At 54.7% G+C, this 15069-nt stretch overlaps 9 protein-coding genes across 9 annotated transcripts; 1 reads left to right on the top strand and 8 right to left on the bottom strand.

Moving 5' to 3' along the window:
* Positions 1–571: 571 nt before the first annotated feature.
* M421DRAFT_46877 (uncharacterized protein) lies at positions 572–811 on the bottom strand (the record flags this gene model as incomplete). The annotated part of the gene is made up of 2 exons (XM_033594706.1): positions 572–715; positions 767–811. Coding segments are annotated over 2 exons (189 nt in total), but the record flags the coding sequence as incomplete, so codon positions are not given.
* A 1262-nt stretch (positions 812–2073) lies between these two features.
* Positions 2074–2601, bottom strand: M421DRAFT_2583 (glycoside hydrolase family 71 protein; the record flags this gene model as incomplete). Its single annotated transcript, XM_033588658.1, has 1 exon — positions 2074–2601. One exon carries the CDS (start codon positions 2599–2601, stop codon positions 2074–2076), a length of 528 nt encoding a protein of 175 aa, XP_033452228.1.
* A 703-nt stretch (positions 2602–3304) lies between these two features.
* On the bottom strand, positions 3305–4014 carry M421DRAFT_90167 (uncharacterized protein; the record flags this gene model as incomplete). Its single annotated transcript, XM_033597831.1, has 2 exons — positions 3305–3700; positions 3826–4014. The coding sequence occupies 2 exons, from the start codon at positions 4012–4014 to the stop codon at positions 3305–3307; spliced, it is 585 nt and encodes a 194-aa protein (XP_033452227.1).
* A 775-nt stretch (positions 4015–4789) lies between these two features.
* On the bottom strand, positions 4790–6412 carry M421DRAFT_55946 (allantoin permease; the record flags this gene model as incomplete). The annotated part of the gene is made up of 3 exons (XM_033595343.1): positions 4790–5819; positions 5872–6173; positions 6224–6412. 3 exons carry the CDS (start codon positions 6410–6412, stop codon positions 4790–4792), a joined length of 1521 nt encoding a protein of 506 aa, XP_033452226.1.
* A 459-nt stretch (positions 6413–6871) lies between these two features.
* M421DRAFT_324319 (WD domain-containing protein) lies at positions 6872–8120 on the bottom strand. The gene is made up of 2 exons (XM_033589325.1): positions 7734–8120; positions 6872–7684 (listed from the first exon to the last, which is right to left on the bottom strand). Exons 1-2 carry the CDS (start codon positions 7988–7990, stop codon positions 6982–6984), a joined length of 960 nt encoding a protein of 319 aa, XP_033452225.1. The 5' UTR covers positions 7991–8120; the 3' UTR covers positions 6872–6981.
* A 660-nt stretch (positions 8121–8780) lies between these two features.
* Positions 8781–9715, bottom strand: M421DRAFT_2580 (clathrin light chain; the record flags this gene model as incomplete). The annotated part of the gene is made up of 3 exons (XM_033588656.1): positions 8781–9245; positions 9356–9612; positions 9676–9715. The coding sequence occupies 3 exons, from the start codon at positions 9713–9715 to the stop codon at positions 8781–8783; spliced, it is 762 nt and encodes a 253-aa protein (XP_033452224.1).
* Positions 9716–10100: 385 nt separating this feature from the next.
* M421DRAFT_55849 (DUF618-domain-containing protein) lies at positions 10101–11550 on the top strand (the record flags this gene model as incomplete). Its single annotated transcript, XM_033595338.1, has 2 exons — positions 10101–10198; positions 10332–11550. The coding sequence occupies 2 exons, from the start codon at positions 10101–10103 to the stop codon at positions 11548–11550; spliced, it is 1317 nt and encodes a 438-aa protein (XP_033452223.1).
* Positions 11404–13412, bottom strand: M421DRAFT_417701 (uncharacterized protein). Its single transcript, XM_033591569.1, has 2 exons — positions 13310–13412; positions 11404–13259 (listed from the first exon to the last, which is right to left on the bottom strand). The coding sequence occupies exons 1-2, from the start codon at positions 13331–13333 to the stop codon at positions 11751–11753; spliced, it is 1533 nt and encodes a 510-aa protein (XP_033452222.1). The 5' UTR covers positions 13334–13412; the 3' UTR covers positions 11404–11750.
* Positions 13413–13555: 143 nt separating this feature from the next.
* M421DRAFT_417700 (6-phosphogluconate dehydrogenase C-terminal domain-like protein) lies at positions 13556–14475 on the bottom strand. The gene has a single exon (XM_033591568.1). The coding sequence runs from the start codon at positions 14226–14228 to the stop codon at positions 13659–13661; it is 570 nt and encodes a 189-aa protein (XP_033452221.1). The 5' UTR covers positions 14229–14475; the 3' UTR covers positions 13556–13658.
* Positions 14476–15069: the final 594 nt, after the last annotated feature.

The raw sequence follows: 15069 nt of genomic DNA, 5'->3' as shown, positions 1-15069 counted from the left end.
TACCCAAACCGTTTGGGTAGGGTACCTCGTGTACCCTACCTAGTTCCTACCCATTAGTCACGTGACTATACCTATACCCTACCCTACCCTACCCATCCGCCAGCCTAGTCCAAGGTAGTCAACAGAGGTGACTATCAAGGCCTACTGTGTCTTACCGCCCTGTACACGTCCCCAACCTATGCACGATTTTTGGCCCTAACAAACATTTAAGAGTTAATATTTAGTATAACATGTTTTACAAGCGAGCGGGCCATACAAGCGAGCGGGCCACCCTACCAACTTTGCGCACCTCTACAAGCGTATATCTCAACAACGTGATAACATAGTATATAGATGTTTGTAGAGTAAATTAAGCAATATCTAATGTATCTTTTCTACACGTACGTGAGTTATGCCCAGTCTCTCTGCACCTTGTGCAGCGCGCGAGAGCCTGGCGGCTAAGGCCTGATCATGCTCCTCCTTGACGCTCTTCACAAGAAATCTGCTGCTCAACCTCACGTTGAGCGAGTATATCCTCTCCCTCTCCCTTTGTTAAGGTCCCTCGCTTCTGTATACGCTTTTTCTTCCATTGCTTACGCGCTGACGCTGCCTTGTTGGCTCGCTCAAGGCTGGTGATCTGATCGCGCATCAGCTCAGCAGAGAGTATTATCACCTCAGCGCCCTTCTTTAGCTGGTTAATTGCTTTAATAATAGAAGCTGGTGACGAGCTCTTATGCTGGCGTACGCGCTCACGTATAAGAGTTGATTGAGCCTCAAGCTCGCGTACGTTGCTCGGTGTACGAGCCTCCCAGGGAGCCTCTAGTAGAGCAGCAGCTGGAGACGGCGTACGCAGCTGCACGTCTAGCTTTGATAGAACAGCGTCTGGCTGGAGAGGAACAAGGCCTGCGCCTCGAAAAGCTGAGCAGATATTGGCTAAGGTGAGCGATTGATTGAATGCTGCCTTAAACGCTGGCAGAAACTCGAGCTTAGTGATGTGGTTGATGTGGTGGCGGATCAGGCTCTCAACCTCACGACTGTACGCGCGCATCAATAGCAAGAAGCAGCCAACATTAAGCAGCTGCAGCAGGTGGGATAAGTGAGGTGGCATGCAGAGCGTGTAGATATTATTCTCCTTGCAAAGCTCTTAAAACTTAAGAGAGTGGTGGCTCACGTACCGGTAGCTGTCAAGGACGAGCAGGTGGCGCGCACTAACAACGCAAGTCTTCATGTAAGTATTAAAGTGCTTCAGCCACTCTACGCCTAGCTTGTTATTTGTCTAGCTATTGTTGCTAACTGCAATTGCCTAGTTGCGTGGGATATCCTCCTCGTACTAGGCAGAGAGGTGGTACTTGCCAGCAAAGATAAGGAATGGTGGGACTGACCAGCCAGCTGCGTTAATTGCAGCAATCAACGTCACCCACTCACAATTGCCTAGCTAGATAGCCTTTGGCCTGCCTCTCCTCTCTGAACCTGTCACAACAAGCTAAGTCATGATCTTGCCTATTATAAAGCCAGCCTTGTTAAAGTTGTAGACGTCATTATTGCAGATGCTGTACTTAGCCTTTGTCTCCTCTACAAGCTTAAACCAGCTCCTAATTAGGACTAGATCCTCACACTGGGCTCTCTGTATATCGTACGCTCGATTGAAACGCGTTGTGAGACTGTCTGTACGCTTGACAAAGTTGCGCGGCCAGTGGACGCCTACCTGACCAGCGCCGCGCGCAGCCAGCAGCTTATCAGCCATATCACGTACAGCATCGTACGTAGGCGCAAATCCACGTGTATCCAAGTCGAGTATATGTCTGATAATCACCTGCTCCTCTAGCTTGGTGAGCTTCTTTAAGTTGGGCTGGCAATCGCGTCAGGCGCGCGTCCCAGCGCGTTGGTGTTGGAGGGTAGTTCAAGAGACTCTGTACGTATAGGCAGCAGATCTCTTAGTTGATATTTAGCGTTGATAAGAGCTAAGATTGCGAGGTTTACATCAGCCTCATGAGAGCTGTTTTGGCTGTGGTGGGAGGGGGCTATGGTTGATCGAAGTATACACGTTGCGCAAAGTTAGTGGGGTGGCCCGCTTGCTTGTAAAACATGTTAACTTCATAGTATTACACTACTCTTAGCAGTACCGACAAAGGCATTTAGGGTAGTAGGGCCGCAATTATTCGAAATCTCGAGAATACCAGTACTTCTAAAGACATCGCCGCTACTACGGGCAAGGCTAAAGGTTTGCTTGCCAACCCCCATATCGATCTCGTAAGCACTGGCGCCTGCAGCTGCTTCGAATGTCTTGGTGTTTCCGCCCGAAGTAACAGTGATGGTACCAGCGCTCTTGGGCAGAGCCACAACGAAAACGGAGTCCTGGAGCGTCTCGATGCCATCAAAGGCGCCACATGTGGCCCTAGGACTTTGGTGGTACCAGTAGACAAGCTTCTCGTCGGTGATGGTCGGCACTTTCGTGCCAGCCTTGAATGCAGCTATGTAAGGCTCCGCCATCTCAAGCCAACCACCGTGTGGCATGTTGTTGGCATAGGCGCTCGAACTATCGTCAGTGTGTTTGTCAGTCTCTGAACCAGCACCGATGTAATGCGACTCGCCATTGTCGTTCCAAATGACAATCTCGATCATGGGAGGTGCAAGCTCGAGAATCTCATTCCAACGATTGAATCAAAGCAGGTCCCCTGGGAAGTTCCATGCCTTGGAAGGCAAGTTCGCGAAAAACCAGGGAGATACTGGGGCCATGTATGCCTTGTCCCCAAGCCACTCGGTGTATGCAGCGTCGTCCTGCGAAGTGGTAATATTTACGCCACCACTTGGAGCCCTGTTCGCGCCGTTGCTGTCCCAGCCCATCCAGTTAGAAGCCTCATCGAAATCGTTCACAGTAGATTAGGCTGCAGCGGTGTTGTGAGGTGACAGGATGGGCACCAGATAAAGGTCAGTACCGGTGGCGGTACGGATAGTCTTTGCGTCAAAAACTTGGATGGCTCATTGTCACCGTTCAAACTTGACACAAAGCACTTATTGTCAATGTTGAGTTGACCAGGTTTGCTGTAATACTGCCCAAGCTTCTTTCCGACATCCTCGTTCTCTCCAGTCGTGAAGTAATTGTAGTCGAAAGAAAGAAAACCCTTCATATTGTTGTTGGCGTCACTTTCATATGCGTAGTTGAGCTGGGCGTCGGTGTATGTGTCCTTCACGATGTTGACAAGTTGTTGCATAAATCATTAAGTTGCAATTATTAACACACGCAGAGGTAAGTAAGTATAGTTAGCTATTCAGGCAAAAGACTTAAGGCGATCTTCCCTCTTCATCAGTTTTCAACTCCGTAAGCTCAAGCCGGACTGGCCTTAAAACTCTTCACATCTTCACCAAGTACGCCTGGGATCCAGCTGACGCGATCCTTGGTGAAAATTTCTGTCCTTGGTTTGAGTTTTGTCTCCGCGAGATTGAAATCATCTACAGTGCCTAATCTCAAGAGACTGCGTCTAGGGAGCCTTTCAGCAATACGATACATTAAAGTTCCACAGGTGTCGCAGAAGTAGTTCGTCATAAGAGTCTGACTGGCAATAGAGGCGTTTTGTGCAAAGGTCTTGAGGTTGGCGCGGCCACGGAGGTGCTTGAGATACTCATCGTTTGTGATGAATGAGGTGAACATCGCAACGGTAAGTTTGCGGCAATCGGCATAATTACAGACGAATGAGTCTACGAGGCCAGGCGCGTTTGTTGGCTAAGATGTGTGAGTATGTTTCACAAATGGTATGCTACGAAGATTAGTGACTGGAAGAAGAGGAGACGAATCGTAGATAGCCACTCGAGCAGCTAGGAAATGCTGGATTAAAAAAGAACACTTACAAAAGCAAGCCGAATAGTGCCACAAAAGCATGTCGCTGTTGCTTCGCCCTCTTCAGACCAGCCATCAGTGGAAATTCCGGCGCGCGGAATATAAGGCCTCGATTTGTCAGAATCACGAACAGACAACAATGGTGTCGCATTGCCCAAATCTGCTGACTTCTGTATCTGAGAACTGTAGTCCAGGGCCATGTTTGAAAGGGATTTGGAATTGCCGAACAGTAAGAGATTCTACGTAGCAATGTTACTGAACTTATGAGGGAAACTCCAGGTCCAATTACATAGTTTCCTGTGTCTACACCAGCTGTCCTGTCATCTAGGGCCGAGACGAAACACGACCGACAAAAGTACCTTACGAACTGCACAATTGGCTGGGATGATGTCATCGTTCAGTCCCGGAAGCGGCGACGACGGCCCAGCCAGGGCTCAGTCATGATGGCACCTATTGCCGATGCGTTTGCAGCAGTCAAAGCGCCGACACCAGAAATCAAGAGGAAAGTCTTGTCAATCAGAGATCTGCTGATCAATCTGGTGTTGATTATTGCACAACTTTAGCGCGGAGACATGAGCGCGTTCAGGCACCCGCATAAGCCATGTCCGTATCTCGTAGTCAGACTCCCCCCTTAGCAACCCTCTAATAAGCCTTATTGGAAGTCTGTCAGAGATACACATACCTCTGCACTGATTAAAGCTCAGAACGATCGGTTGGGTAGCGGCTTAGCATAATCTTGTCAATTCAATGTCATTGCAGAGGTCGAGGTCGATACCGGTAGAGGCACGAGACAGAATCAGAAAACCAGTTTGTAAATTATGATCGTTGTTCATTCAGGAAGTGGAAGCTGATGTTGAATGATATAAAGGTCTCGAATTATGCAATTATCAGCATTCGTAGAGGCCATCGAAGCAGCTTCAGCAACCCAGCAAGCACTTCCAGCGTCGTTGGCACTGGTCTACGAAGGGCTTGCACTTACAACGCATACCTGAAGTGTTTTGCCTGCATATCCGTCTGGTCCTTGAACCCATCCCTGATAGCCTGCTCGTCCTCACCGACACCATATCTCCTATCCCTCCTCTTATTCTCCCAGGACATGTACTGCCTTAGAAACATGGCAACAGCAAACATACCGCAATAGCACACAATCAGCCCCGTCAGCGCGGAGAAATATCTCGGCTTCTCCCGTGCAAAGAAGATATTCGCACCCACGATGTTGCCCGCGGCGTAGAAGACAAACCACAACCCATTCGCCGTGCTCCGCTTCGTATGTCCCGCGATGTTGCTGGTAAGGAGGTTCCAGGACAGGATCACCGGCGCCCCGACGATGTACTGCAGCCATGTGCATCCGACTAGACTCCACCGCTCGCTGAGCGGCGTAAGTCGGATACCCAGCAGCCCGCCCAGCGGCGGCAGGCAGATGAAGGCCAGGATCAGACAGCGCGTGTTTTTGAAGTAGCCAGCAGCGAGCCCGCACAAGGGGACGACGACGAACTCGATTGCGCCCGTGGGGAGTTGCAGCAGCGTGGCGTAGATGCCGTCGAAGCCGAAGCCGCGGATCAAACTGGATGCGAAGTTGGACACGCCGCCGTTGATGACGCCGCAGCCCAGGCCGATCAGCATCAGGCAATGCACTTTGATATCCAGCAGCGCCTCGAGCGCCTGGCTGGTCTGGAATTGCTTCGTCTTGACTCCGATCATGTTGCCTGCGATGCGGTCGATGGCCACGATGCGCTGCTTGTGCGTGAGAAACTTGGCCGTCGCAGGGCTATCGGGCATGATCCATAAGAAGATGATGGACCAAACGAAGTTCACGAGTCCGATGACAAGGAAGATCAGCTGCCATGTCTTGATGTGTGGGGAGTGGGCGTGGCCGAGCCCGTAACCCAGCAAGGCGCCGACCATGGTCGCCATGCCGTTGAAGGCGAGGAACACACACATCCGTAGTGGCTGCTCGGAGCGTGTGTAGAACATGCTGACGATGTTCATGATGGCGGGGGAGATGCTGGGACGCTTCAGTATGGGGGATGTTGCAGCGGGGTTGGGAGACGACTCACGAGGCTTCAAACATGCCCAGGAGGAAGCGCAGGACCAGCATGCCAGCATAGTTCTTAGCCGCTACATGGCAGCAGAGCAAGATCGACCAGATGAGTATCATGGTCCCGGTGTACTTGCTCACGGGCAATCTTTGGATGAGATAATTCGCCGGCAAGGCCCAGAACAAATACCCAAAATTGAAGATAGCAGCCACCCAAGAGTACCGCTGGCCCTCGAGCCCCAGATCTGGGATAAGAGAGTACGCCGAAGCGTAGTTGAGAGACAATTTGTCGAGAAATTGAATCATGTAGGTCATACAGATCTAGTCATGTCAGCGTTGAGTGGAGAGTGTAAGAGAGGCCTGCATCGTACCATTGGCATGATTACCCAGTCTATCTTGCGCAAGACAATCTTCCTCTCTGCGTCGAGCTCTTCCCGCGTATACTGCTGGACTTCGAGATATAGGTCGGCGCCGATGTCGCGCATCTGCTTTTCGGCGGCCATTTGCCCTTCCTCGATGCTGGGCGCTGTGGCGATGCCATCTTTCTTCTCTTTCGACATTTCGATTTGTGCTATGCCTGGTCCTCGTCGAGTATGCGATTAAAGTTGAAGGTTGCTGAGCGGTGGCATACGTATGAACTTATCGTTGGGTATATCGTTGAACCAACGCGAGCGACGTCTGATGTATCGCTGTCGCGGGGCCATCCCATCTTATCATGGTAAACCTGTGAGTCGTCTGCCCACTCTTGGCATGGAGGATCAAGGGTTATGCATATTGCTAGTTATCATGGCACCGTTGAGTGCTTATCGTGGTTTGCCAAGCCGACCTATCATTACCGCATGCTGTTGTGTGTGCTTCCGGATGGCTGAATTGGGCAATTCTCGGTTGTGCATGCCCTGGCTGGCATAGCCGGCATTTACTATAGGATGCCGTTAGCCGCAATCTTGAGCTTGCCAGCATAGCTCTATCTGTATCCCGACTTCGCGAAAGTCAGCAATGCACGCAGCACCTGTGGAGATGGAGATGAGTGTTGTGCATGTAGGCGTTGTATTGAGTGTTCTGGCTCGAGGACTGCAGCAAAAGGGTGGATATGCCAATGCACAGATCCTGCACGCTCGACATAACTCGTTCACCGCCAGAGACCGTACGCGCCTTTGGTATATTTCCAAAGCTTGACAGTGCCATCTTCACTGCCTGTCGCGTATAGCTTGCCATCCGGCGAAAAGCTTGCCGACCAGACCGGGCCGTGATGACCCTTGTTCGTCTCCAGTTCCTTCTCCTCGTCAAAATCCCATAGCCTGACCCAGGTATCGTTCTGGTTGCTGCCACCGGTGATGAACCTGCGCGCGCCGCTATGCAGCGCTACACTCGCGATGTCGTACGGCGTCTTGATCGTCTTGATCAGCGACCCTGGCTGGAGGCTGTTGAAGAAGTAGACGCTGTTTCCAGCAGCCACGCTCAGCACGCCGTCTGGAGAGGTGTTATCCAACTCGCAGGTGCCCACTGCGCCCTCAACAGCGTACTCGCCAGTCATCGACTGTGTTCGCAGATCCCACCACCTAATTTTCTTGTCCTCTGCTGCTGTGATCAAGATGTTCGGGTCCGATGTCCACACGATCGACTTGATCGTTCCAGTGTGTACGCCTGCGCCGATCTCATAGCTCGGCGCCGAGTCACCACCCTGTGAAAGGTCGAAAATGCGCAGCTTCTTCTCCATGCCACCGGTCGCCAGGATTTGCGGATTCGGTTGGTTTGGGAACGCGACAGCGCGGACGATGTGGCTGTGCGAAAGAGTGTGGAGGGCCTCCCCGGTGTGTGTGTCCCACACTTTCCTGCAGCGTGTTAGACAGAGCGCCAAAGGGTTCGCAGAGCTTGGCCTACGCAGAAAAGTCGGCAGAAGCGGTCGCGGCCAGCGAAGCGTCTGAAGAAAGCCTCGCTTGCCAGACTGCGCCCTTGTGGCCCAAGAAGGTTCCTATCCAGTCGCCCGTCACGCCGTCGCGCAGCATTGGGTTGCCGTCTTTGCATGCCGAGATGATGTAAAACTGGTCCTCGTCCACGATCGAGGAGAAGTGGATATGTGGGACCGGGCGCGAATGCCCGTGGCACGTGAGGGGCACGACTTTGGTGGTCTCGGGCATGTTTACAGGTAACGAGTGTCGGTCGCGTTAAGAAGAAGAGCCCGGTGTGTGCAGCAAAAGTCTGTGGGAACGGCGGAACGCGTCGTGATCGAGTCTTGCGGGCGGTGAGACTAGGAAACGCGGGCGTGGAATCTATCGCAGGGAACTGTGGCTATGCGCGGGCGGGGTGCTGGTTCAGCGATGATGTGACAGCAGCAGGGCAAGTCGGGGCAAGTCGGCACGGTGCCAGACAACAGAAAGAGGAGCAGACAGGAGAGTCGTTACGGTCGTGAGGTTGGTGAGGAGCGGTTTGCGCTGCAGGCGAAATCGCAAGGGGACTTCGAGGGGTACAGCATGAAACGTCTCGCACGACTCAGGCCGGCACTAGCGTCGAAGCCATATTTCACGTCGCGGAGAGAGCTGCATATAGTAATAACACGATTGGTTCTAGTCTCCAGAAAGCCCCACGACACACATCTCCTGCAAAACATGTCTACATCATGCCCAGACGCAGGGACCGCGGCGTAGCGCGATGAGCTCGGCAGGAATAGACCAGCCGGGCATCTATGAGCAAAATAAATTCAGCATCCGGTAGCAATGGCTTCTGGTCAATCAACAGGCATGGGCAAGTCCAACAGCGGTATTAACACAGTTGCGTAAGGTAGTCTGCAACCAATCCATAAACTCCAAGTCGCGTCCAGGTATCCCGGGCTTGCCCAAAGTCATGCATAAGCGTCCCCAAAGAATCGTGTCGCGTCTCTTTTCACTGTCTCCCGTCCACACCTCGTGCCCCACCCAGTACCCCAGTCCCCTAGTACCCGGTCGCGCCAGGCGCCTTGTCGTCCTTCTTCAGGCTGATCAGCAGCTCCCTGAAGCGTGCCTTCTCGCTGCCCGACGCTCCGCCCTTTGTGCCCTTGCCGCTCAGATCAACCAGCTTGGCAATGCGCTCCCAGCTGGTTCCTCCGGCGGTTGTGTCGTCGCGGTTGGCAAGAAACTCCTCAGCCTCCTTCCGTGTCTTGGCAATCTCCTTGTCCTTCTTGTTGTTGTAGTTCTCGTAGAAGTCGTCGATGTTCTGCTGCGCCTCCTGGATCGTCTTGCTCTTGCGCTCGGCAGACACCTCGTCGCGGTGCTGGATCTGGAGGTCACGGCGCTCGCGCCATTCTCGGACGACATCGGGCTCTGGCGAGTCGGAGCGCTGGGGTGTGAACGAAGGTGCGGGCTGGCCGGGGAGGAAGGGCAGCGAGGAGCCTGTGATTGTGCCGCCGGGGGCCATGTGCTGCTGCAGTCAGCGCCGTTCGAGTGTATGTATGCACACGGATTTGCCTCTCAGACGCCAGCTGTCTCCGCGCAGCCGGCGCATCGGGGCCAGGAGCAGCGCATGCCTACCTCGTTGGTTGTGTCGATGGCGGGGAATGAGCTCTCGAAGCCGCTCATCTCCTGCGAGCCGACGTTGGCCTGGCCGCCAAAGTCTCCGCCAAGTAGGTCGTCCTCGCCGTCCTCTACTGTTGCCAGCTTGTCGTTCTCCGAGGCAAACTGGTCCGCGTCGTCGCCGAGCAGTGCGCGCTCGCGTGAGAGGAAGTCGTCGCCCGCATCGTCACCGAGGGCGTCGAAGCTGGTCGCATCGCCGCGTGCTTCGCTCTGACCTGCAGTAGTTCAGCTTCGGCATATAGGCTAGAGCTCGTTCGAGGTGCAATGGTGGAGCCTACCAGCGTCGAATTCGTCTAACGAGGGAAATCGGTCCGCCATGGTGCGTGTGGCGTGTGTCTAAATCTAAAGGAGAGGGGAGATGACGGGGATAGCAGCAATTGATTGTTTGCGTCGCTGTCGACGACCATGGGCAACTCTCGCTGCTGACCGCACAGGAGTCGGAGGCCCGGCCACGTATCGCCGACGTTAGCTCACCCTAGCGCCCGCAGCCTCACCTCGAGCTCCTCGCATTCAATCCGTCCACCACACGTCATCGGGGCATTTGTGCAGCAGACACAGGCAGTTGTTGCAGACTACTGAAATACTTACTGCACGTGAGCTCCCACACAACACGAGCCATCGTCAGAGCATCCTGTTTGTGAAGGTGCTCGCGTGGGCGCTTGTCTCTCAGTAGTGATTGTTGTCGACGCGTGATTCCCTCATCATGGCCTTTACAGAGGACAGCCTGAAGGCGAAGCTTTCGTCTCTCAATGAGACGCAAGACTCCATCTCGACTGTCGGCCAGTGGATCCTCTTTCACAGGTAAAGCCCCATCTACACCGCACTTTCGCACGACCACGGCGTGAAGATGCACCCAGCCCATGTCGAAAGTGCGAGCACCCACGCAACACACGAACATCACGCGCCGAGCACTGCTGACCCAACAACTGCACAGACGACACGCCGAACGCATTGCCGCAGTATGGCTGCAGCGCATGAAAGAGTCGACGCCGAACAAGAAGCTGGTCCTGGTCTACCTCGCCAACGAAATCACTCAGACGTCCAAGATGCGCAAGAAGGAAGAGTTTCTCAGAGCCTACGAGCCCATTATTGCCGAGGCCACATCGGCAGCCTACAAAGGCTCGCCCAGCGACGTCCAGAACAAGATCCGCCGCGTCGTCGAAGTATGGCGCCAGCGCGCCATCTTCGCCCAGCCTGTGCAGCAGAACATCGAGAAAGTCATGAACGACATCGACTCGTCCAAGTCAATCGGCCGCAAGCCGGCTCTGGGCGGCAGTCTGTTCTCGGGCTCCACGGTCCCGGCTGAGCTCACGCCCGTCGCTCCCCTCGCCACGTCCGTCAACAAGGCAGATCTCACAGCCAAACCCGCCGTCGGCGCTGCAAACCAGGAATACGAAAAGGTCACTAATCCAGACTACACCATCCCCTCTGCACCCGTCCACGCCGCGGGCCTCTCCACGCTCGTCAAGAAGCTCGCAGTCGCCGAGGGCGCAGTCGCAGAGAGCATCAAAGCGCGACAAGCCCTCATAACCGGCCTGGAGACGCTCCTCGCGACGCAAAAGCACAAGCTCTCCGCTGACCGCACCGCCGCCGCCGATCTGAAGACGCGCAGAGACGCCATAGAGTCGCGCAAGCGCGCCGTCGAAGACGCAATCCTGCAGGGCCTCTCCGCGATAGAAACAAACCGCATATCCGCCGCGCCACTCCCCGTCGCTCCATCTCCGCCTCTCGGGGCGCAGAAGCCGGAGATTGAGGACCTCACGCCCCCGCCCATGGAGTCGTTCACGCCCGTCGGCTCGCCTGCGAATGCCGCCGCGCAGCCCGTCGAGCCTGTGCCCGACATGGGCGACGACGTGCTGCCTGCACCCGTCTCCCAACCTGTCGTGCCGGAAACTACGCCTGCGCTTGGCAACACCAGCTCGCTGACTAGCTTTCAGACGGCGTTCAGCGCCCATGTGAACGTGCCGCATGATCTGCTGAAGAGTCTGCAGCACGCCCGGCCCGGTCAGGAGGGCGGTGTGCATGGACAACTTGCGCACGAGCAGGCGGCGAAGAAGAGGAAGATGTCAAGGGGTGGGGAGGATGAGTGGGCGGCGTTCCAGGGCGATGGGGATATGGATGGGATTGATGGGCAGCTGCAGGAGCTGATTTAGGGTTTGGGACAGCGGAAGCGTGCAGACGGGTATAGAGAGAACTCGAGGGAGCGTCAATAACAACAGCCGTATTGTGTGCGAAGGCTGATGAAGTCATGATGCATGATTCGTGGAGACCATCATCTCGGCATTGTATCGTACAGTATCCATCCATCCACATACTTGTGAAACCGTTACGGAGCACATCCATACCACGCGCTTTACGCGGGATCCCCAGTCTCAGGATCCACCTCGTCGCTCACTTTATCTCCAGGCATCCGCCTACTCCTCTCAATCTCCTCAAACGTCCTCTGCCCCTCCTCGGTCGTCGCGTCAATGACGCCCTGCTCGACGCTCAACATGCCACCCTCGCCCAGCTTCTCGACCACCTCCTCCGCCTCCTCAACGCTCATCTTCGCAAGCACCTTGTTGATCTCCTCCAGCTTGCCCGTCTCCAGCGCGCGCTGTAGGCCCGGGGGAAATGTCTCGAAGATGTCGCGGGCCATCGTCTCGATCTCGCGCTCCTGCGGATCCGTCGCCGTTGATTTCGCGGACGGAACTTGGATCCTGATCTCCGTCCCCGGGTCGACGGCGTGGAGTTGGATCTGCTCGATGCCCTCACCCTCGGGGTTGGCTTCGCGCTCTTTCAGGATCTCAGCCGCGCGCGTCTTGATGCGGTGATACGTCTGATCGACGTCGTCGTTGAACATCTTGCTCGCCTGGTGGTCGCGGCTCTGGATGCGCTTGAAGAACAGCTCCACGCCCTGCCGCCCGCCGAGCTGGCGACAGTACTGCAGCAGCAAGCCTTGGTGCACGCACTGTCGGGCGTGTTTGGGCTTGCCGTCGAGCTGCGAGTTGAATGCTTCGACAAGGAGGCCGTCGGTTTCGGATTCTTTTAGGATTTCCGAATGCGCCATTAGGAACTGGAGACATGCGTACCAGTCGCCGGCTTTTATAGCGGCAAATTTCTTGGCGAGCGGTGAGGCTTCGACGTTATCGTCGTCGTCGACGGCGGTGCCTTCTTCAATGTCGGCGTCAGCACCTGAGTCGGCGGTGTCGGTGCGTGTGGCTCCGGGCCGCTTGGGGGCGTTGAGGAGCTCGACGGTCTCGGTCTTGGATGTGGAGGGGGTGGGCGTGGGTTTCTTCTGGTCTTCCTTCTTGACGGCTGAGTAGCTAAAGCCCTCCTTCATATCTTCACTCGTGATGTGCCTCTTCTCTTCCTTCTCGAGCTCGGCCAGCTTCGCCAGGAGCTGCTTCTGGAGGTCCTCTACGCGGCCCTTCTCCTTTTGTAGCCCGGAGATGAACTGCTCGTACCGCGAGTCTGTGCTGTTGCTTGCGTCGATCTCCTTCTTCACGATGTCCACCATGCTAGCCATCATCTGCGGGTATGTTGGCTTGTCCTTGATGTGCTCGTGCACGCCCTCCGGTGGCGGCGGCGGGGCGTTCTCCTTCTGGCCCATCATGCCCTCCATCATGGCCTGGAACACCAGCTGGTCCTCATTGCCGCCGTCTGCAAGCTTGTCCTTGTGCGACTTCAGCGCTGTGAGCAGGCTGTCGATGCGCGCGATGAGGCCGTCGTTTATGATGCGCTCATACTTGAGCGTCTTGATTTGGTGCTTCCTGTGGTCGCGCTCCTGGTGGATCTGCGCCTGCTTTGCGCGGATGAAAGACTTCTTGTCGACATTCGGGTGCACTTCGATGTCGCTGTCGTCCGAGAGCTCGAGAGCGTCCTGCGCGCGTCAGTAGCTGTGTTGCAGGGGGCGAGACTTTTTCTCCGTACCCATTTACTGTAGTTGATCACCATCTTTTCGGGTCGCTACACTTTGTGTGGTGTGTGTTGCTATGCGGCAATCCCAGGCTGCACAATGTTTGGATTATTCGCGGGGTGGAGGATGTTCACCATGTGGGGCAGCCTCCGTCACAGTTCCAAGGTTGGAAGCTTCGAGCCGCTTCAGCAAGTTCCGTGCTCGACACAACACTCCTCTAGAATTGCAAGTCGTGAATTGCTTCTCTCGTCCGAAGTGATGCTCTCTAGTCTCGCTCTGCTTCGACGCTTATCATTTATCTTGACCCTCCTTGTTTGCTTCGACACTTCTGCCTCTCAGCTGTTATCGCCTGTATCTTCTGCACTATCTCATCGTTCTACCCCGTCTCGCCCAGTACCCATTGATATACCGTATATCCGTCTCTCTTGCAGCCCTCATGTCCCAAACCATAGAGCACGTCGTACTCCTGTTCTGCACAATAACCTCCATCACAGTAGCCTCGAGTCCTTTCGCGGATAAGCGCTCCTGTACACCCGGCACACTCTGAAGCTCGGGTAGTTCAAAGATCACAGAGGACATCTCGTGCATGAGTGCGCTGCGGACTTCAGGTATACTGAAGAAATACTCGACTGTCGAGTCGGCCAGAGCCGTCAGGGGGTTGCTGAATGCATTTACCGCGAGTTTTTCTAGCTGCCGCTGCAGAATATCGAGCCACCCGTATGACTGACAGTTTAGGCGTGGAGCTCGAGATAGCGCCCCTAAAAGGAAGGCGGCTGAGGGTGATATTGTTTGATCGATACCATCGCCACGCGGGACAGGCCCAAGAGAAGTGGCAGCAGGGCCAGTGTGCTTGATGTCGAACGGGCCTTTGAGCGTCACGCCATGCGAGATGACGCGGTTATATAGCTGGGTCGTGTCTTTGGGTTCGGCCATATATCCTCATTGACGTCTTCAATCATGCCAGCACCATTTTGGAGGAGCAGGATTGACGGTGCGGGCGTAAGCCGGGGTACCAGAGGGCGTAAGGCTGTAACGGTCTGAGTAGACTTGACGCACACGATCAGATGATCGATTGTATTCTTGACATAGCTGGGTGTTGTCTGCACAGCAGACCTAGTTGCGGTATAGTCTAAAACGACCGCTTCGAATTCGTAGCCCGAATGCTCAACAAGCTCGCCTTCACGAGTCTCTAGTGTGATCCGGTTGCCTCTCCGATTGTAATCATCCCTCATATACTGCCGATAGAGCAACAGTTTCACTGCAGGTCTTGTTGGAATGTCGGTAAGAGTGTGTGCTGCAAAGGTGCCAATACCTCCCAATCCAAGAACGTGTATTTGTGCCGAGGGGGTTGTTGTGATGGTCGCTATGCTCCTGTGGATGTGTTGACAGTTTGGGCATTGCTTACGCAGATTCCAGGCGCATTGTTGCAAGGCTCGTAGAGATCCAGTACAAGACCTTTGAAGCATGATCGTGGTACAGACCCGGCGCTATCGTACCTCATTCGAAGATACGGTCTGCCGTCTACAGTTTGCGCGAAAGGGTTGCAATACAGCTTACAATAGCAGCAAGACCATCCACTCACAATGGCAGTGACTCCATCGGTCGTTCAATCTGCGCTATACAGCTTGTAGGGCGTTCTAGATGGAACATGTCTAGGTAGATCGCTGTGCGAAAACTCCACAGGACCTGAAACCGAATCACCGTTGCGACTCAGCGTTGAGCTGCCAGTGCCGGACCCATGTCATCGCGTAGGTGACCTTGACCTGCCGGTACT

The sequence above is a fragment of the Didymella exigua genome, assembly GCF_010094145.1.
Source record: "Didymella exigua CBS 183.55 unplaced genomic scaffold M421scaffold_5, whole genome shotgun sequence".
NCBI lineage: Eukaryota > Fungi > Ascomycota > Dothideomycetes > Pleosporales > Didymellaceae > Didymella > Didymella exigua.
Note: the sequence above shows the minus strand (reverse complement) of the source record. Positions and strands in the feature narration are given on the sequence as shown.